This window comes from Heloderma suspectum, chromosome 16 (assembly GCF_057233095.1).
Source record: "Heloderma suspectum isolate Gila_16-S chromosome 16, 16-S_ref, whole genome shotgun sequence".
Taxonomy (NCBI): Eukaryota; Metazoa; Chordata; class Lepidosauria; order Squamata; family Helodermatidae; genus Heloderma; species Heloderma suspectum.
The window spans coordinates 16,206,390-16,228,252 of NC_139473.1; the positions used below are offsets into that span (position 1 = coordinate 16,206,390).

The window sequence follows — 21,863 nt, forward strand, 5'->3', positions numbered from 1 at the left end:
ATCTCTATGAAGTGTTCAGTGCAAAGGAGTCTATTTCAGAATCTGCTGCAAACCTGTAGTATGAAGATGCTGTGAAGTCTAGATCTAATTTGGCTGATGGTTCTCTGTTCTTGTCTTCGCAGGTCTTCAATTGAGGAATATGGCACTGTTTTTCCTGCACTCTACCCACCTATTGCTGGACTTCTGTTTATACCAAGTTGGCAGACACTGGCTGGAACTGGGCTGCAATAAAACATGCCAGTTATTAATGCTGACAAAGAGCCTAATAAGTGCCAACAAGGATTTGCGCATTTTGAAAACTAATGGAACTGCTTTAACCTTCAGGAAGAATTGTAAAGATGTGTACATAGCACAACATGATCCGGATAATATATATACTGTTCATGTACATCCACAAATACACATTGTACCAAATAATGCTGTCTTGTAGTTAGAATAAGAATCGTGTAAATTCTACAGATTTTTAGCAGGTTTTCCTTCCCTCCCTCCCTCCCTCCCTCCCTAACTCCCAATTCATGTTTTTTCTTATGAGTCTTTAAAGTTTCTCGTGAAGCATGTCGGACTAAAACAAATTAGGATTAAAAAAATTCCGTTTTAACTTTTTCTTTTCGGCCATTGAAGCTTCATTAAAATCTCTGACTTTAATAAAGTTTAATACCTTTGTAACTCCCTTCCCCTCAACCTTTTCAGATTACATTAATAAAAAACTGATCTGTTACTTGATTATAATGATGACTTGAGCACTGTCATGAGGAGGTGCGTTCGTTTCCTTTATATTATTACCTAGCTGTGCTCATCTCTTGGCTTGGATGTAGCAGTAAGATACAACAGCTGTGGAGCACCCTCAAGCCTGATACTTTTCCCAAAAGGGCTGAGAGCTTTGGTCAGCTAGATAAGTTAGCCAGTGCAGGTTGATCTGCTTTTTTATTTCTTGCTGGTTTGAAGTTGGATAAATAAAAGCATGCAGAGCTGTAGGCGTTCAAGTGAGTTCTGGTTTTGCTATCAAATGCTGTTCCCCCCCCCCCCGTTCACTCTTCCCTCTTATTTCTCTTTTTTCCCCTCATATTTCTTTGCCTTCTAATCTCCTGCAGATTTTCCTCACTTAATGTATAAAGAGAAATTGCGATGTATATTTTCATGTAACTTGATTTTGGAATTCTGTCACCTTCTGTAGTGAGTTCTTCCAAAATACAAATTTTTCCAATAGCTTGGTGTCAATTTGGCTATCTGTAATATCAAAAATGGGAATACATTTTCAGAGAGCCTTAAGAAGAATGGTGGCAGCCCACTCAGATTGGTAGCAAATGCTTGTTAATGAGACTTCATCAACAGATGACTCCTATATGCTGTGGAACTGAATTGTCTGGTCTGTCCAAAGACCTCCTAATGAGTTCTGCGAACCTCCATGTATAGTATGTAAAGTAGCCCTAACCAGTGTCAAAAGAAAAGAAGCACTTTCCTGGAGGAGCATAAATGCAGGGAACAAATATATCCATTGAATTTTGTTGTAGTTGATATTCTAAATGGTTCTCTCTTGGAAATTAGCTGATCACATAAGCTGAAGTGGGACAAGTCTAATCTTCAGTTATAGACTCGGTTATAAAAGAATAAAATATGCATACTGATAAAGGGCAGGTATGAGAAGGATGGCACAAATTGTAATGGTGAAACTCCTTACGGAAACTGCTTCCCATTCTAGTCCAGTAAGCCAAAGATGTGTAATCTCTCTTCATTAGAAGCATTTAATCTTCTGATGTTACATACGCTGTAGGATGTAGTTGTAGGCCTGTTTGGTCTGTTTTAGAGCTTCTGTGTACACATATCCCCTTATGTTCTACTGCTGTTTACAGCTTTTGGTAGGCCCTGCTTCAAAGCAGTGGCTGGAGGCAAATTGCTTGCTGTAAGTTTGAATCCACAAAGGAATAGCAGCAGCATCCCTCTGGTACATTGTGGGGGCAGGTGGTGCTTAGTCTGAGTTACATTGCATGGGAAAAAAGGAAACGTCCTTATCATGCATTGGTTTCTGCAGGAGCTCTTGACAAAACATATTAACTGCCCTCATTTTAAAATGTGGTGGCCTCTAACGCCATGTAAATATCCTTCTGGCAGAAGGAAATATTTATTAAATAGCAAAGGGACTGAGTTGAATAGGTCTTCTGTGGCTTTTTTGTGTATGTAGTTAATTGCATAGGGCCCGAATGGTTGGATCAGAACGAATTCACAGCAACTACTGTGTGACTGTAAGAAAGCCTATTTTTTTTATAAGCAGTTGGCCAGACCTGCCTGCTTTTAGGGCTGCCATTTCAAACAAAAGCAAGCACAGAGAAAGAAAAAACATATGGTAAGTTTCTGAGGGGAAAAAAGTGAACCAATTACAAATGCCAGGGGACCCACCATTGGTACAAGCCAATTAGAAGAAACCGCAATTAAAATCTGAAATCAGAGGTAGCAGGTTCTTGCCTCTAGTATTTATTTAAAAGCAGCAATGTTTTGTCCCATTTGTCTGGATACATATGACAGCACAAATTACTCTAAGCTGGCATAAATTAGAAATGCTACTTAATTGTGTTTCTCTCTTTAGCCAGACAGCTACATTTGCTGCTTCTGAACTGTTAGTACCCAGACACAATAGCTGGATTTAGACAATTGCTCAAACAAGAACCAAATTTGCTTGGCTCCTGCTGAGGTCGGGGAGGAGATTCCTTGCCAGCCAGCTGGCTAACGTTTGTGCTCTTCTTGCGTAAGACACGGAGGGAGAATTGTCTTGCATCCTGGCCATCTATTCCATAATTAAAATATGTAGGGAAATATCTCAAGAGTTTCTAGGGCAGCTATTGTGATCCAAAAGGCAGCCAGCTGGATGTAGAATTAATAAGGTCTCCTAACTTGCCACAACACAAAGCTTTTGCTTATTTGTCCCTTGAACATAAATTGCACTGGGATGATGGCAGTTTGGAAGGGAGAATTTCTGTTAGACTTTTCTACTGAAAGGGGGGCGGGCCGTTAACAACATGAGGAATCTAGTACTCTTTGTCTCTTCCAAGGGATCTAGATGGGCAGGGGGGGGGTTGCAAGGAGAAACTATTTACTCATTGTTCTTCCCCCTCTTCAGACAAATTCAACTGCATCTTTTGGGGTACTTCTCTGTCCTGACTTTAAAGGGGGCTAAAATCAAAATTAACCCAGTGTTAATATAAAGCTGTGGTTAAGACGCTGAACTGCAGACCGGAAGGTCGGCAGGACAGCAGTTCGAGGCCCGAGTGCCGCGTGACGGAGTGCGCTCCCGTCTTCAGTCCCAGCTCCTGCCAACCTAGCAGTTCGAAAGCAAGAAATTGCAAGTAGATAAATAGGTACCGCTTCGGCGGGAAAGGTAACAGAGTTCCGTGCACCTCGGTGTTCAGTCCTGCTGGCCACATGACCACGGAAGCGTCTTTGGACAGCGCTGGCTCTTCGGCTTAGAAGCGGGGATGAGCACCGCACCCTAGAGTGGGACACGACTGGTTGGGGACACCTTTACCTTCTTAATATAAAGCTGCCTCATTTTGTTCTGGGACCAAGCTTGCTTTTACAAGTTTTGTCCTTGCTATTGTTGGCATTACTTATGCTTGGTTTTGAACATGGCTGCTTAAATCTCTGTTGCCATTGTGGTTGACTTAACTGCAAGTGCTTTAAAAGTATTACACTGTTTAAGGGGCTACTGTGAGAAGGTCCCTGATACTGATCAGTTACTGACAACTGACCTTGTCTGTTGGAAATATTCTGCAGTTGCTTCTCTTTTTCCAGCTCCCCAAGACAGTTGATCAGACATGGTTATGTCTCCTCTATTCTTCCCCTAGGTGGCTGTTTTAGACTGCAATTCATGGAACAGTTAACTAGGAAGTTAACAAAGACACTGGCACCACACAAAACTAGCAGGGAAAGGTGTCACACACACACGCACACAGTGCAAAAGGGTATACTCAGGCCCAACTGAATCCAGGCTCGATCAGCAATATCTCATTACAACCCTGATTTATGTTGTTCATCTGTACTCTGCTTTTGAAGAATAGCATCTAGAAGTATAGTTTCAAAATCACGAGAAGTAATAGTTCCACTCTGCACTGGTCAGACCTCGGCTAAAATACTGTGTCCAGTTCTGAACACCACACACTTTAAGAAGGATTCAGATAAATTGGAATGAGTTCAGAAAAAGGCAACTAAGATGACTGGGGGACCAGAAACGAAGTCCTACAACAAAACATGGAAGGAACTGGTTATGTTTGCCATGAGAAGAGAAAATGGGATATAGTAGCACTTTTCAAATATCTAAAGGGTTGTTGCACACAAGAGGGTCGCAACTTGTTCTCATCGCAGACTGTTAGATGTGAAAGAACGGGCTTAAATTACAGGCAGGCAGATTTTGGCTGAACATCAGGAAAAACTTCCTAATTGTCAGAGCAGTCAGATAATGGAACCAATTGCCTAGGGATGTGGTGGGCTCTCCATTGCTGGAGGTATTCAAGCAAAGACTGCACAGACATCTAGGGCTGCTTTAACCTAGATTACTGCACTGAGCAGGGGTTTGGTCTCAATGGCCTCTTCCAACTCTATGATTCTATTATCCTCATGGTGGCTTACAGTAATAAAAACTAACCATGGCTTCTTGGACTTTCCTAGGAAGAGAGTTCCACAACAGTGGCACCACCACTGAAAAGACCATGTCCCTACTATTCACCAGTCTGATCTTAACTAATAATTGGCTTTGAAGGCTCTGCCATTTGGCCAATCATAGCGCTTTGGTGGGTTTATGTAAGTGTAAGCAGGCCTTCAGGTAACCTGATTCTAAGCCATCTAGAGCTGATTCACTGCCTGAGTAGAGCATAGCTTTCAACTGCTGATTGAAAGATTTCACTTGGGCTAGGCTTCATTTGTGAAGATGTTGCCCTACAATAAACCTAGGAAGTCCGTTGCTGGTCCTAGTGATTCTTGGATCTTTTTCAATCTGCGTGAGAATAGGAACATGCATCAGGATATGGACAGTTGATGGGGTCAATAATAAACATTGTACTAGCTTTTGGGATCCTAAAGTTGGCTATGTGCCAGAACAGAATGCAATATTGGCTGGCTAGCAACCCTAACAACCTTGTCCAGAGAAGCAAAAGGCCATACCTTAATGAGTTTTTATGAAATTCAAGGGAATGTTACATATTAGTAATTCTAACATCCTTTCTCTTGCAAGCTAGGAAGGATTGGGGCTGAATAGTTTTTTTTTTAAGCGATCCAGATGGCTTCTTCAAAAACCACACTAATTGTTGATAATTGTGTTTTTCTCTATATTGGGGGAAGATGGGGACGAGAAAGCAAGCAGCAACAGTAGTACGATATGTCTTGAGGACTGGCAAAAACTTCCCAAAGTAGTACACGAGTCCACCAAACTTCTGATGAACCCAAAGTAGTGCATAAGCTTTTGAGATGCTTTTTTAGTTGGTCCTAATGAAAGATAGTACTATACTGTTGCTTTTGGATTTTGGCAAATTCCAGGGGCCCAAGCCTGTAATAACAGGGACTTCGTTTACAGTGTAATCGTATACATATTTACTCGGAATTAAGCCCCATTGAGTTCAGTGCAACTTGCTCCTAGGTGAGTATAGGATTGTAGCTTTAATTACTAGAAGCCTCTTCCAGATTTCTTCTTGGGTGGTAGAAAGACCTAAAATATCTGCTTCAAAATTTCTTGTCCTGATACTAGTTATTTTTCATCTTCATTTCTGTTACTAAGTCATCTATTACTGTTATAGGTACATATAATTAAAAAAACCCACCTTAATGACTTTGAAAAAGGGTAAGATAAATTTACATAAAGGTTTTGCTGTCCAAAAAAGTGATCAGAAGGTGAAATAAACTTGTGCTTTTAGATGTGAGCTTCAATTAACTGGCCTTCCAAAGCAGTGCCATGTAGCAAATGTATTTGCCTGAAAAAAGCATATACTTTTGCATAGCTACTCTTGTATTATACAGCACAGAACTCTGTGCTATGGGAAGCTTTTATGTGCATGATTTTATTTTTGATAATTGTAAGTTTCTAGCTGCTTGTGTGGACAAACAGCTGACCACTCAGAGCAGCTGCACATCTAGCTAGGGTTTATGGAGGAATAATGCTATGGAAATTGCTATGCATAAGCTAGCTGCAGAATTTTGCCCATCATTTTTCAACAGCTTGTTAAATGTTTTAAAACTTACATGCAAAAGCAGTTCAAATCTATAAAGACTATGAAGATTAGAACATCCTTATCACTTACTTTTCTCCCTTGAGGTGGGGACTATTTTCTGATTTTGGAGTAGCCACAACATTTTTGTCTTGACTCTTTTAGGCGACAAAGAAGATCTTCTAGTTACGGTTTAGAGGTCACAGCCAGCCTATTGAATTGTGCTGAAATGCTTGCAGAACGCCAGTCACACTTGCATAATGGACGCTTCCCTCACACACCCCAAATCTCAGGAAGCAGGGCTCCCGCATTCCCCACCAGCTGCTGTCCTGGCAACGTGCTCTGAAAGTGGAAACGGCTAAAGATATGCATCATATTCTCTACTACCTTCAGAGCTATGCATCATGTCTGGTTGGGCCTGAAAAAGTTGTGCAACTTGGAAAACCCACGTGCTTATATACCAACAGGCATTGTTCCAAAGTTAAAACCACCCTTACCTTTTACAGTAATAAAAGGGAGCAGGGGTGCTTCCCACCACCCCTGAAAGCTAGGGGTGGCAGGCAAATGTTTGATTGAGACCTATTGGTAAATCTATCTGTGATTTGCAGTAAATCAGCAAAGGTTTCTGATTTTCCAATGCTTTAGCAAAAGCCACATCTAAAAAGCACCCCCCGCTCCCAGTTAGGGAGGTCAGGTGAACCAAGAGTGGATTTTTCAGTGAAAGGACTTGAACTGAGTTTTTGTACCGAAGAAGAAAAACAATTGGGCTGTGCAGATACTCTGAGACACCTTGTTCCTTAATTCTGTCAGGGGCTGAATGAAAAATAAAGGAATAAACAGATGCAAATCTGATATCAGAAATGGCAATATTAGAAAACAAAAACCGGGGGTGACCCATCAATTGCCTATGTGTATATGCAACTATAATGGTTACATTTCTATTATGTTATACACATTTTTCTCTTTATTTTTTTATGGTCTGAGGCCTCTGAATTTTGACATGGTTTAGGGCCTCTGCATGTCTTAATCCAGCTCGGAAACCCCCTAAACAATTCAGGACCAGGATATCTAAAAGTTTGCTTAATCCCCTACTAGCCTGCTCTGTTGCTATGCTCCATCAGGTGCCACCTTCCTGGTGGAACCATAGATTTTGGAGGTACAATCCATCACTGCTGAGAATAGGGCCACTATGGTGCATTCCTAGGCTTTTTCTGATGTGGCACCCCGGCTCTGGAATGAGCTCCCTAGTGAGGTTCGCCTGGCACCTACATTGTACTCCTTTCGGCGCCAGGTGAAGACCTTTTTATTTTCCCAGGCATTTTAGCTTTCTAAATTTTTAGCTTTGCTGTTTTAAATCTGTATTTTAAACTCCTGCACTGCTGCTAGGTTTTATTGTGGTTGTATTGTTATATTGTGGTTTTGTTGTTGTTCAGTCGTTCAGTCGTGTCCGACTCTTCGTGACCCCATGGACCATAGCACGCCAGGCCTTCCTGTCCTGAGCACTCTCCCGGAGTGTGCTCAGGTTCATATTCATTGCATCGGTGATGCTATCTAGCCATCTCATCCTCTGCCGTCCCCTTCTCCTTTTGCCTTCAGTCTTTCCCAGCATCAGGGTCTTTTCCAGAGAGTTTTCTCTTCGCATTAGGTGGCCAAAATATTTGAGCTTCAGCTTCAGGATCTGTCCTTCCAATGAGCACTCAGGGTTGATTTCCTTTAGGATTGACTGATTTGACCTCCATGCAGTCCAGGGGACTCGTAAGACTCTTCTCCAGCACCACAGTTGGAAAGCATCAATTCTTCGGCGCTCAGCCTTCCATATAGTCCAGCTCTCACAGCCATACATTACTACTGGGAAAACCATAGCTTTGATTAGACGGACCTTTGTTGGCAAGGTGATGTCTCTGCTTCTTACTATGCTGTCTAGGTTGGCCATAGCTTTCCTCCCAAGGAGCAAGCGTCTTTTAATTTCATGGCTACAGTCACCGTCTGCGGTGATCTTGGAGCCCAAGAAAGTAAAATCTGTCATTGCTTCCATTTCTTCCCCTTCTACATGCCAGGAAGTGATAGGGCCAGATGCCATGATCTTAAGTTTTTTTAATGTTGAGTTTCAAACCAGCTTTTGCACTCTCCTCTTTCACCCTCAACAAGAGGCTCTTTAGATCCTCTTCACTTTCTGCCATTAGGGTGGTATCGTCTGCATATCGGAGGTTGTTGATAATTCTCCCAGCAATCTTAATTCCGACCTCTGATTCATCCAACCCGGCATTTCTCATGATGTACTCTGCATATAAGTTAAATAAGCAGGGTGACAATATGCAGCCTTGTCGTACTCCATTCCCAATTTTGAACCACTCGGTTGTTCCATGTCCGGTTCTTACTGTTGCTTCTTGACCCTCGTACAGGTTTCTCAGGAGACAGGTAAGGTGGTCTGGTACTCCCATCACTTTCAGAATTTGCTACAGTTTGTTGTGATCCACACAATCAAAGGCTTTAGCGTAGTCAATGAAGCAGAAATAGACGTTTTTCTGGAATTCTCTTGCTTTCTCCATGATGCAGTGAATGTTGGCGATTTGATCTCTAGTTCCTCTGCCTCTTCGAAACCCAGCTTGTACTTCCGGTAGTTCTCGGTTCGCATACTGCTGAAGCCTAGCTTGTCGGATTTTGAGCATCACCTTGCTGGCATGTGAAATGAGCGCAATTGTGCGGTAGTTTGAACACTCTTTGGCGTTGCCCTTCTTTGGAATTGGAATGTAAACTGACCTTTTCCAGTCTTGCGGCCATTGCTGAGTGTTCCAAATTTGATGGCATATTGAATGCAGCACTTTAACAGCATCATCTTTTAGGATTTTAAATAGCTCAGCTGGAATACTGTCATCTCCGCTAGCTTTGTTGTTACTAATGCTTCCGAAGGCCCACTTGACTTCACTCTCGAGGATGTCCGGCTCAAGTTCAGTGACCGCACTATCATGGCTATCAGGGACATTCAGATCTTTCCTGTATAGTTCTTCTGTGTATTTTTGCCACCTCTTCTTAATCTCATCTGCTTCTGTTAGGTCCCTGCCTTCTTTGTCCTTTATCATGCCCGTCTTTGCACAAAACGTTCCCTTGAGATCTCCAATTTTCTTGAAGAGATCTCTAGTCTTTCCCATTCTGTTGTTTTCCTTGATTTCTTTGCATTATTCATTTAAGAAGGCCTTCTTGTCTCTCCTTGCTATTCTCTGGAACTCTGTATTCAGTTGGATATATCTTCCCCTTTCTCCCTTGCTTTTCGCTTCCCTTCTTTCCTCAGCTACTTGTAAAGCCTCATCAGACAGCCACTTGGCTTTCTTGCATTTCTTTTTCTTTGGGATGGATTTCGTTGCTGCCTCCTGAACAATGTTACGGACCTCCGTCCATAGTTCCTCAGGCACTCTGTCTATCAGGTCTAATCCCTGAAATCTATTCCTCACCTCCACTGTATATTCATCAGGGATATGATTTAGGTCATACCTGAACGGTTTGGTGGTTTTCCCGACGTTCTTCAATTTAAGCCGAAATTTTGCAAGAAGCAGCTCATGATCTGAGCCACAGTCAGCTCCAGGTCTTGTTTTTACTGACTGTATGGAGCTTCTCCATCTTTGGCTGCAAAGGACATAATCAATCTGATTTCGATATTGACCATCTGGTGACGTCCATGTGTAGAGTCGCCTCTTGTGCTGTTGGAAAAGAGTGTTTGCTATGATCAGCGTGTTCTCTTGGCAAAACTCTATTAGCTTTTGTCCTGCTTCATTTTGTACACCAAGGCCATGCCTGCCTGTTATCCCGGTGATTTCTTGACTTCCTACTTTAGCATTCCAATCCCCTATGATGAAGAGGACATCTTTTTTTGGTGTTAGTTCTAGAAGGTGTTGGAGGTCTTCATAGAACCGATCAACCTCAGCTTCTTCGGCCTCAGTGGTTGGGGCATAGACTTGAATTACTGTGATGTTGAATGGTTTGCCTTGGATTCGTACTGAGATCATTCTATCATTTTTAAGATTGTACCCCAGTACTGCTTTTCCCACCCTTTTGTTGACTATGAGTGCTACTCCATTTCTTCTAAGGGATTCTTGGCCACAATAGTAGATATGATGGTCACCTGAATTAAATTCGCCCATGCCTGTCCATTTTAGTTCGCTGATTCCCAAGATGTCGATGTTCAATCTTGCCATCTCATGTTTGACCACCTCCAGCTTACCTTGATTCATTGATCTGACATTCCAGGTTCCTAAACAATATTGTTCTTTACAGCATCGGATTTTCTTTTCACCACCAGACACATCCACAGCTGAGTGTCCTTTCGGCTTTGGCCCAGCCGCTTCACTTTTTCTGGCGCTACTTGGAAATACCCTCTGCTCTTCCCCAGTAGTATATTGGACACCTTCCGACCTGAGGGGCTCATCTTCCGGCGTCATATCTTTTAGCCTTGTGATACGTTCCATGGGGTTTTCTTGGCAAGGATACTGGAGTGGGTTGCCATTTCCTTCTCCAGTGGACCACATTTTGTCAGAACTCTCTGCCATGACCTGTCCGTCTTGGGTGGCCCTGCACGGCATAGCTTATGGCTTCACTGAGTTACGCAAGCCCCTTCGCCACAACAAGGCAGTGATCCATGAAGGGGATTGTGGTTTTAATGTTCTATATATTTTAAATTGTTTTATTGTGTTTTGTTTGGTTTTAATTTTTGTGAACCGCCCAGAGAGCTTCGGCTATTGGGCGGTATAGAAATGAAATAAATAAATAATAAATAAATCCTATTAATAATAATAATAATTTCATTTCTATACTAGCGGAAGCTCTCTGGGCAGTTTACAAAGATTAAAAACATTAAAAATACAGTATACAAAGTTCACTATTTACATAAAAACACACAAACAGCCAGAGACAACATATATCTAAAAACAACTTTGAGCTATGCTGGCTGGAGGGATGCTGGGAGTTGTAGGCCTTTTTTTTCTGTCTAAACATGCATAGGATTGTGCCCTTGGTACCGTTAGGGCACACATTCTGAAACTCCCTACCGCTACAAATTAGGCATGCGACAACCTTTCCGGGATTTTGGCACCTACTGAAAAAATTCCTTTTCCAACAAGCATTCCCAAGAAGGCAACATTGTTCTCAGTATGCCTTTTCTACATTGCTTTGAAATTTATTTAATGTAAGCGCTTCATAAACCTTGTTAAATAAGAGAGTCGACTCTATCTCCTGTGGTTTGAACGGGGATAACTTTTTAAAATTACACTATCAGCACACCAATGCAAGCATGTCTGTTATCACCCAACAACAGTTCTATGGCCTCTGTTCATAAGATAATTACTGCTGTCTGTACTTTCTGCATTTCATTTTTTACTTGTTTACAGTCCCACCCACCCCTAACCAACTGTGTGTGTACACACACTTGTAAATCAGCATTACACTTAAAACGTCTGATGAAGTGGGGCGTAGTCCAAAAAACTTATCCCGTAATACGTTAGTCGTGGAGGGAGCAATCCGATGGCCCCTAGACAACACCTGGAGGCCATAGGATATTTCAGGTTCCTGGATCCGAAGTCAGACACAGTTCTCTGACCTTGGATCCAAGAATCCACACTCTTAACCTCCCCGCCCTCCCCTTTGCAGCTGGTGCAGAAAGAACCACGCTGTCTGCTTCTCCAAGGTCGAGTTCCCGACCGGGGGTAAAGGGGGGCGTTCCAGTGGGTGGGGAGGGGACTGGGGAGGCCATGAGATCAGCTCTCCTGAGGGCTCTCCAGCCTCCTTCCCTCCCACTCCGAAACGCCCCAGCTGGACAGGCAAAAAAGCCAGTCTACTGGAAATGCAGAGCGGGAGGAGTTGGGAGGCAAAGTTTGTCTCCGCTGCTCCTCCCGTTCTGCATTGGATGACCGTAAGCCTCTGAGTTCGGAGGCTTTTGGTCATCGTGATAGGATTGCACCCCAAGGTGCCGTAAGACTCTTTGTTGTTTTTGCAGCAGCTGAACATGGCCACCCCTCTGGAAAGCATCTCCAGTTAAAGGATCTCAGCTAGGACGGCTAGGGGAAGCACTGGGAGAGCCATCACCAAGTAGAACAGACAAATAGAATTCTGCCAAGTAGAATAGACAATACGAGTGATCTTGACACAATATAAATCCGCTTCATATATTAATTTGTCAAAGGGGCACATTCGGATACCACAAACAACAATCCATGAGTGCATAAATGGACATTAAGCTCGTGCCTGTTGAGAACTGTGGCTGAAGAGGCAACACATGCCACAATACGGCTGCAAATCTGAAGCACAAGGAAATTTCTCTCCTAATAAACGTGCATAGGAACAGGCTGAAAGTCTAAGTCCTGAAGGTGCCACGCGACTCTTACCATGTGAATCAATGGAACTTTATTTCTAAATAGGACAGGTGCAGGAGCACGTTTTATGGAATGCCATACTCTCTGAATCCAATATATGTGAGGTGGGTTGTGATTGCCTTGTGGGAAAGGAGTGGCTCTCTGTGCATGCACAGCGGCACGGTCTTCACAGTTTCCTAGCTGTGCTCTCTACTAAAAATGGGTTCCACAGCTGGGCCATGGGATGGCCCTATGGGATGTCACAACCCTTCTATTATATGTAAGCCTGCAAATTGCTGAGCAGGATTTTACTGCCATGGTGTATTGATCTGGGTTCTAATTCTGTCAGGTCCCAGTCAAATTAGATTCTTTTGACTACCAAGATGAAAGAGTCACTTGTGCCAAAAAAGGTGACAGTTTATTGATAGAAAATGGATGCAGAATATATATGCAAAGAAAGCTCCCATTTCCCCTTAGCCAATGCACAGCTGAATTGTCTGCCTGGGCCCCCTAAAGACAGACGGGAAATCGTTCCTACAGGACTGCCAAGCTGACAGCGTGTATTGCCCTTGGTCTATAAAATGGTATAAGAAAAAGAGGAAGAAAAAACAATAAGATATACTCTGCACGTGCTCAAAGGCACACTTTTCTTACATTGATTTTTTCAAGTTGCTTCTTGTCACAAGGGAAAGGCATTTGCCATATGTTCAGAAACATTTTACTCTCAAGTCCTTAAAAAAAAACTTTGTTCCTCTTAAAACTAGAAAAAACACTTGGCATGTGCTCAGAGGCATGTTGCCCTTAAAAATAACAACCCACCTTTATTCCGTTCAAGAAAAAAAAGACAGCACATTGTCAGAAAGGCACTTTGCTCTGAGGTCCTCCTTTCAAAAATCTTCTGTTCCATTCCAGGAAAGGCACTCTGCATCTGATCAGAGGTGCTTTGCTTGTTGGTCCCTAAAAGGAAACCTTTGCTCTGATCAAGAAGAGATACTTGGTCCATGCTTAGAGAAGCACTTTGCCTGTAAGGTCCTCCTTTCAAAAATGTTCTGTTCCATTTCAGGAAAGGCACTCTGCATGCGATCAGAGGCTCTTGGCTAGTTGGTCCCTAAAAGGAAACCTTTGCTCTGATCAAGAAGAGATACTTGGTCCATGCTTAGAGAAGCACTTTGCCTGTAAGGTCCTCCTTTCAAAAATGTTCTGTTCCATTCCAGGGAAGGCACTCTGCATGTGATCAGAGGCACTTGGCTAGTTGGTCCCTCAACGGAAACCTGAGCTCTGCTTATGAAAAGACACTTGGTGCAGGCTTAGAGAAGCACTTTGCCTGTAGGTCCCCCCTTCAAAACTCTTCCGTTCCATTCCAGGGAAGGCACTCTGCATCTGATCAGAGGTGCTTTGCTTGTTGGTCCCTAAAAGGAAACCTTTGCTCTGATCAAGAAGAGATACTTGGTCCATGCTTAGAGAAGCACTTTGCCTGTAAGGTCCTCCTTTCAAAAATGTTCTGTTCCATTTCAGGAAAGGCACTCTGCATGCGATCAGAGGCTCTTGGCTAGTTGGTCCCTAAAAGGAAACCTTTGCTCTGATCAAGAAGAGATACTTGGTCCATGCTTAGAGAAGCACTTTGCCTGTAAGGTCCTCCTTTCAAAAATGTTCTGTTCCATTCCAGGGAAGGCACTCTGCATGTGATCAGAGGCTCTTGGCTAGCTGGTCCCTCAACGGAAACCTGTGCTCTGCTCAAGAAAACAAAAGACACTTGGCGCAAGCTTAAGAGAGGCTCTTTGCCTGCAGGTCCTTAAAAAGAACATCTTTGTTCCGGGCAAGGAAGGAAAAAAAAAATGACACTCAGGCCATGCTCAGAAAGGTGCTTCACCCTGAGGCCCTTCCAAAAAAATAAACAAGTCCTCTCCGGCGCCGGGCGGGCGGGGGGCACTCTGCACGTGCTCAGAGGCACTTCTGGGGAAAGGGCCTCACAGCCATTTTACTCATGGGGGGCATTAAAAAAAACTGCCCCGCCCCCGCCCCCGCCCCCGCCCCCCCAGCGGCGCCGCCTCCTCCTCCTGAAGACCCCCTTCGCCGCTCCTTCCCTCACCGACCACTGCGCCTGACAGGAAAGCCGTTGGGTGGGGGTGGGGGTGGGGGCGGGGGAAGGCGCCTACTGCGCCTGCGCGGTTTCCCTCGCCTCCCTCTTCTTTTCGCCCCCGCTGCCCCGCCGCTTTGCCCGGATCTCGCGAGAGCTCAGTGCGAGGCAGCGGCCCTGGGCCAACATGGCGGAAGGCAAGTGCAATGGGGGGGGGGGGCGGCGGCTTGAGGGGAAGCGGGGCTCCCCTCGGGCCGCTTTCTGAGGGGTGGGTGGGGCCTTTGTTGGGGGGTGGGGGGTGGGAAGGCGCTTCCGGGGCGGGGAGCCGGAGAGGGGGGAGCTTGGGCGCGCCTGAGGGTCACCTGCGTGGGGGGGGGGCTCTGTGAGTGGGAGAGGCGGACGGAGGAGCGGGGGAGGTGCCGCGGGGGAGCCTTTGCCTCTGCGCGTGTGGCTGGGCTTCAGCCCTCAGCCGGCCCGGCCAGCGCCGTCCGTGGTCGGGGGTGACAGGTTCCCCGCAAGTGTCCTAAAGGAAAACATGACTGTCCCGCAGCGCAGTACCCTGGGGGGTGAGGGAGAGCGGGGCGGGGGCGGCATCCTGCTTCGCACCTAAGAAGAGCCCTGCTGGGTCAGACCCAGGGTCCATCCAGTCCAGCGCTCCGTTCACACAGCGGCCAGCCAGCTGCCCGCGGGAAACCCGCCAGCAGGACACGAGTGCAACAGCACCCTCCCGCCCATGTTCCCCAGCAACTGGTGTACACAGGCATAATGCCTCTGATGCTGGAGGTAGCACACAGCCATCAAGACTAGTAGCCCTTGAGAGCCTTCTCCTCCAGGATTTGGTCTAACTAGAAGAGCCTTGCTGGGTCAGACCCAGGGTCCATCCAGTCCAGCGTTCCGTTCACACAGTGGCCAACCAGCTGCCCGCGGGAAACCCGCCAGCAGGACACGAGTGCAACAGCACCCTCCCGCCCATGTTTGTTTATTCATTCATTTATTTCCCCAGCAACTGGTGTACACAGGCATACTGCCTCTGGTACTGGAGGTAGCTCACAGCCATCAAGACTAGTAGCCATTGAGAGCCTTCTCCTCCAGGATTTGGTCTAACTAGAAGAGCCTTGCTGGGTCAGACCCAGGGTCCATCCAGTCCAGCGTTCCGTTCACACAGTGGCCAGCCAGCTGCCCGCGGGAAACCCGCCAGCAGGACACGAGTGCAACAGCACCCTCCTGCCCATGTTTGTTTATTCATTCATTTATTTCCCCAGCAACTGGTGTACACAGGCATACTGCCTCTGGTACTGGAGGTAGCTCACAGCCATCAAGACTAGTAGCCATTGAGAGCCTTCTTCTCCAGGAATTGGTCTAACTAGAACATAAGATGAGGCTGGACAGCCATCTGTCGGGGATGCTCTGACTTGGACTCCTGCATTGAGCATGGGGTTGGACTCATTGGTGTTGTAGGCCTCTTCCAACCCTACTATTCTATGATTCTATAAGAATTGCTCTGATGGATCAGACCAAGGGTCCATCTAGTCCAGCATTCTGTTCACACAGGGGCTGACCAGCTGCCCATGGGAAACCCACCAGCAGGAAGGAGTGCAACAGCACCCTCCCACCCATGTTTGTTTATTCATTTATTTATTTCCCCAGCAACTGGTGTACACAGGCATACTGCCTCTGGTACTGGAGGTAGCACACAGCCATCAAGACTAGTAGCCATTGAGAGCCTTCTCCTCCAGGAACTGGTCTAGCTAGAAGAGCCTTGCTGGGTCAGACCAAGGGCCCATCCAGTCCAGCATTCCGTTCACACAGTGGACAACCAGCTGCCCATGGGAAACCCACCAGCAGGACACGAGTGCAACAGCACCCTCCCGCCCGCCCATATTCCCCAGTAACTGGCGTACTTAGACATACTGCCTCGGATACTGGTGGTGGGATATAGCCATCAGGACTAGCACCCATTCAGACAAGGTTTTTCCCAGCCTTACCCGCAGATGTCAGGGACTCCACACAGGTGCTGCCCATTCTCGGTGGCCCTTCTCAACATTATATCATGTGTTTTTTGCAGCCCACGTAGGAACAGGGGAAGCTGCCTCGTGCCTAGTCAGAACCTTGGTCCGTCTTGCTAAGATGTGTATTGCCTGTACTGACTGGCAGAGGCTCTGCAGGGTTTCAGAGTTTTTCCTAACCCTACAGTTTCAGGGTTTTTCCTAACCCTACAGGGAGATCCTGGCATTAAATGGGGAACTCTTTGCATGGAAAGCATGGGCTCCAGCGCTGAGCTACAGCACCTCCCCACTAAAGAAGAAGCGTTTTATAAAAACGGAGTGCTTGCTATCTTTATTTATCTGGGCCCATGTGGACTCAGAGAAATAAAACAGCAGGAGGCTGGAGGCCAGCTCTTTGCTTTGAAGTGTTCCAGATCACCCAAGGAAAAATACGAAGGAAGAAAGGGACGGGCCCTGCTGCTGCCTGGTGAGGAGTGGAGGCTTGGAGATGGCAGTAGGAAAACTGGAGAGGAGCTGGATGTGATCCAGTGGAGTGGAAGGAGGAAGTGGTGGGTGGGTGGCAACCTGATATGGGAAAGGAGGCAATGGGGAGATTGGAGCTGGGGTGGCGAGGGCTGTGGAGAGTAATAGTAGGAGTTAGGGAGGCCTCTGGGGCAGTGCAGTGAGGGAGAAAGGCAGGTGTGTGTGCTTCCATTGTATGGTGTGTGCGTGTCAGGGAGAGAGTGGTTTTTGGGGTGGGGTGATCCTGAAAAAGAGAGGGAAATGAGCAACTGGGGTGAGTGGACCTTGTGTGCTGGGAGCGGATCTTATGTACTGGGGTTGTGGGGTGAGAAGACCAAAGGGGGAGACTTTTGTGGGGATGATCCTGAATATGAGGGAGAACTGTGGAGTCAAAGGATTTGTTTTGGGTCTCAGACCCCACCTCTGCTATGTATTCAGGTTCTTGGGCAAATTACTTGTCATTTAGTATCACCAGTTTGCCATTTTGTGAAGTGGGTGTTTTCTGACCAGCCACGCCCACCAAAGCAGCTGTTTTATGAATGGGTATCCCCATAACAGACACACACCAACCCAATGCTCACATCTTCAGCAAAACAGAAAGTTAAAATAAACTCCCTCTTGCTTGTTTATTTGTAATAATTTTTGTTCAAATCCCTCTTCAAAAGCCCACCTTTCTATGAAGGTTTTGGTACATCTCCTTAGTCCTTATCTCCTATTGAAACTAAGTCTAAAGAGGTGTAACTAAACCAAACATATATTTTCCCCATGGTAAACTTCATCTCAGTCTCCTCCATTTTCCCATGCTGACTTTTAGACTGTAAGCCCTTTGCAGTAGTGATCTGTTGTCTTGTTGCAATTCTGTGAAGGATCGTGGGCACTGATGGCACTATATATAAAAAACATGTTTCAGCAGGAACCCTCCCATACCTTGTTGCTTCTCTGTAAAATTACTTGCTCACAAAGAGTCCTATATAAATATGTAAGAATTGTACATTCCTTGGGGCAGAGACACACCCTTCTTACTGCTTCTTTCTAAAGCATCACTCTCAAGTAGGCTAGGCTGAGAAATAGCAACAGGCTCAAGATCATCCAGTTTGCTTCAAGGATTTGAATCCAGCTCTTCCCAATCCTAGTTCAATGTTTTAGCCACTATGCAACATCTTTACAGTGTGGGGCTGCAGTGTTTAGACAATGGATTGGTTAGAGAGATTAATGGGGAGGATGGGACTTTTGATGGAATAGAGAGGTACCTGTTAAATTAGGCTAATTAGAAACACAGTAGTTGATGCCATCTTAGAGGCATTTCCCCCTTCTTTTTGTACATGAGGAAGTGCCTCTTCTGACATCGCACCTATTATGACGTGTGTATATACTCTAAAGTAGGCTGTCTTCTTTGGAACTATTGTTTGATGATGAGGAAATAAATGCCAGCTCAGTCTTATCATTCATATCATCAATTGACTATGTTTTTTAATTGTGTGGCAGCCCTCGGTGTGTTGCTTCATTATGATCTGTGGATGAAGCAAACAATATTGATTTACTTCCATGTAGGTAAACTATTAGAAATATTCTTCCTCTCTCTGCAGGTGTATAAAATACAGAACTTGCGTTTTTGTGCCTCTCAGCACAAAACCGCACCGTTGTGCCCATCTTGGGGAGACATAGCAAGCAGTTGTTGGCTGGTACTTACTGTCATTCGGATTTTTAAGAATTCTCTCTTCAGCTATTAAATATGAAAGGGTGGAAGAAAGTAACTTTTACCATCCCTTTATTTATTTATTGTGACTTTCATCTTACCTTTCCTCCAGGGAACTTAGAGCGGCATTTTAGCCTTGCAACAACCCTTGGAAGTAGATGAAGTTGTGAGAGAGTGAGTTGGCCAAGATAGATCAGTGAGCTTGATAGCTTTTATATATAGTGGGGATTTGAATCGATTACCCCATGTTGGCCTTCAGCCATCCTGATTCTGTTTATGGCAGGGTGTTCAAAGGTAACCTGCTTTGTATCTGTACTTTTGATGGGTTGATTTGAGTTGATAATGTAGCAGGCAAGCTTTTGATCAGGATAGCTGTATCTGACACATGTTTGTGTCCACTTTAAAGGTTATTAAATTCCTACACAGAAGACACTTCTTTATAGGAAATATTGTTAATTTAAAATACTTACATCCCACTTTCCTTGGATGTTCAAAGGCAACTTAATTTCTTTTAAAATTAAAAACAATACTCAAAATTGTGCAATACCCATGTGTATGTTGGAATGTCTGATGATCTTGCAAATTTGCCCTGACTTCCTCCCACAGCCAAAAATCTTCATGTTGTCTACGCAGTTTCCTTTTCCAGAAAGTTTCATGGAAGAAAAGGAAGAACATAGAATCTCATTATGAGAAGATCAGCTTTTTTAGGTTTCCTTTTCCTCTATATTCCTGAAGTGTTTGTAGTTGGTTTGCTTTCTGTGCCCTGGCTGAGCAGATGGTGGCAGATAAGCACAGCAAATTGTGGCTAGGGAACTTTTTCAAAAGTAAATAGCTTTACCATTGTTAAGACCTATGAGGCACAGTTTTGCAACAACTTGGACAGTCACTCTCTTTAACAAATCTTAGTAAATTATTTGTATGGGCTCAATTAGTTAATTGTCCAAATATGAACCAACATGCATGTGAATAAACAATTATGAAGAAGGCATAATGTTTTATTTTTAGATAATGTCTGGGGCGTGTCTTGGCAATTATCATAGAAGAGGCATTCCCTCCTGCATAAGAGAGAAGGAATGCCTCTTCTAAGATCACACTGACCACCAGCAGTTTTTGTAAGAAGTTACATTAAAAATGAAGCCGCAGTGTTTAGCTGCTCAGTTAAAAACGGGGGGGGGGGGGGGGTTATAAAAAAGGGGAAGCATTTCATTGTGTAGAAGTCAGTTTCTGTACAATTACTACCATAGTGCTTTCCTAAGAGCAGCTATTGACTATTCACCCCAGTCTGGGTGGCTGAAGAATTATTAACTTTTATGTGTTGTCCTTGGATATCAGTCCAGTTTGGGAAATTCCCAGCTTCCTGGGCATCTAGAAATGTCATGCTAGACTTTTAAAATGGAAAGAGAGAGAAAAACTGTTGGTACTTTATAAAACTGTTCTAGTAGTTGCAGTCAACCTGATACTTTTTTTAAAATTGTAATTAATGGACCTACTATTGCATTCTGGGTCCTAGTTATCTTCCTTCCTTGTATGTGAGTGTACTTCTTAAAAACAGTATTGGATGCTGGAAAACTGCTCCACTCATCACTAAATGTCCTTATGGAGCCCAGCATCAATGGACTTATATCCCAGCCAGCTGGGCTCTATTGCACCCTTGTTACTAGCCTGCTAAGATGCTCATAGCCTGCATGACTATGCTGGCTGCAGAAGAGGGGAAGCCACTTCTGTGGCGAGCACAAAAGCAAAGTGAGCTGGTAAGGTAAGGACAGAGCAATCCATCCCTCTTAGAGGTGGGGGAGAGTTTTGCTCAGCTCTCATTTTGATAAGAACTTACCAAATGAGCACTTCCCTTAATAATAAACACAGTTATCCATTCAATATTGACGCTCCTCAGAATTTTGTGATGCAGTTCTCTGAACAAAATGTGCACACAAAAATGCATGTATTTGTGGGAAAATACGCAAAAAGCATTATATAAGAGAAAACTGCTTGCAAAATGTGTATGTTGGGAAAAAATGCTGACAAAAACTTGTTATGTTAGGAGAAATGTGCACAAAAATGCATAACAAATCTTCATGCTGATTTTTTTTAGAGTTGCAAACTGATAAGTAAATGGGACAGAAGGAACTGAGGATCGGAAAAAATGAGAAATTGAGAGGAATGGGAACTTCCAGACTGGCCCATCCCAAATTCCTCCTCCACCAGCCCACTTACTCACCTGCATAGAACTTTATGTACTTGCCTGCTATGGCTCTCACCTGAGCTGTCAAAAACAAGGCTGCTCTGCTGACTTTCAAGCAGGGAAGCATTTGAGATTTACGAACTAGCACAGGGCTTCCAGCTCTGGGATCTAACTGGCTTCCACACAATTCTCCAGGTCTTGAGAAGCATGTCTAGTAGAAAAAACAGAAATAAAAGCAAAGAAGCTTCATGAGATCTTCTCTTTCTAGGATTGAGCCTTCTTGGCTCTGTTGCTTAGTAGGTACAATGTGAGCTGCATCAGGTCTGCTGGATCTCTGCTACTTCCCCTACTGCTTTCTCTGCTATACCATTGATCACCACCATAATACTGTGCATGTGCATGATCGGCTTAAAAGTATAATTGCCATTAAATGTGATGGTGGTCAGATCTTTAATTGTGCTGTCCATTTTGTAAGGGTGTGTGCACAATATTGTAAGGTAGGATGGTGGCAGGAACTAGTGGTAGTAACAAGCAGAAACTACAGAAAGTCTCCTGGTATGAACTTACCTGTACACTTTGATCATCATCTGAGGCCCTCCTCCAGGTTCCTCCTCATGGCAACAAGGGAGAGGGTCTTATCGGTGGTGGTCCTGCTATTATGAGACACTCTCCCCAGTGAGGTTCGCCTGGTGCCAACGTTGTCATCCTTTCAGCACCAGGTTAAAACTTTCCTCTACTCCCAGGCATTTGACAGCATATGTTAAGGTTTTAACCAGTCCTGGGATTTCTGTTGTTGATTGTTTTTAATTGTTTTTGTATGTAAATAGTTTTTATATTATTTAATGTTGTATTGTAAAAGTTTTAAACCACCCAGAGAACTT

At 44.5% G+C, this 21,863-nt stretch overlaps 2 protein-coding genes and 1 long non-coding RNA gene across 6 annotated transcripts in view; 2 read left to right on the forward strand and 1 right to left on the reverse strand.

The window, feature by feature from the left end:
- The window catches only part of UBE2G1 (ubiquitin conjugating enzyme E2 G1), a 43,256-nt gene extending 42,050 nt beyond the window's left edge, over positions 1–1,206 (forward strand). For all 4 annotated transcript variants that reach the window (XM_084822729.1, XM_084822727.1, XM_084822726.1 and 1 more), the window contains one exon: positions 123–1,206. The gene's annotated coding sequence lies outside the window, so the exon portion shown is untranslated. The remainder of the gene's footprint in view (positions 1–122) is intronic.
- Positions 1,207–12,919: 11,713 nt separating this feature from the next.
- LOC146334987 (uncharacterized) lies at positions 12,920–14,686 on the reverse strand. Its single transcript, XR_014786137.1, has 2 exons — positions 14,199–14,686; positions 12,920–13,897 (listed from the first exon to the last, which is right to left on the reverse strand). It is a non-coding gene; the product is annotated as an uncharacterized LOC146334987 (long non-coding RNA).
- The window catches only part of ANKFY1 (ankyrin repeat and FYVE domain containing 1), a 75,399-nt gene continuing 68,198 nt past the window's right edge, over positions 14,663–21,863 (forward strand). Inside the window, exon 1 of the mRNA XM_084822774.1 lies at positions 14,663–14,797. Within this exon, the coding sequence (XP_084678900.1) occupies positions 14,788–14,797 (10 nt within the window). The 5' untranslated portion in view covers positions 14,663–14,787. The remainder of the gene's footprint in view (positions 14,798–21,863) is intronic.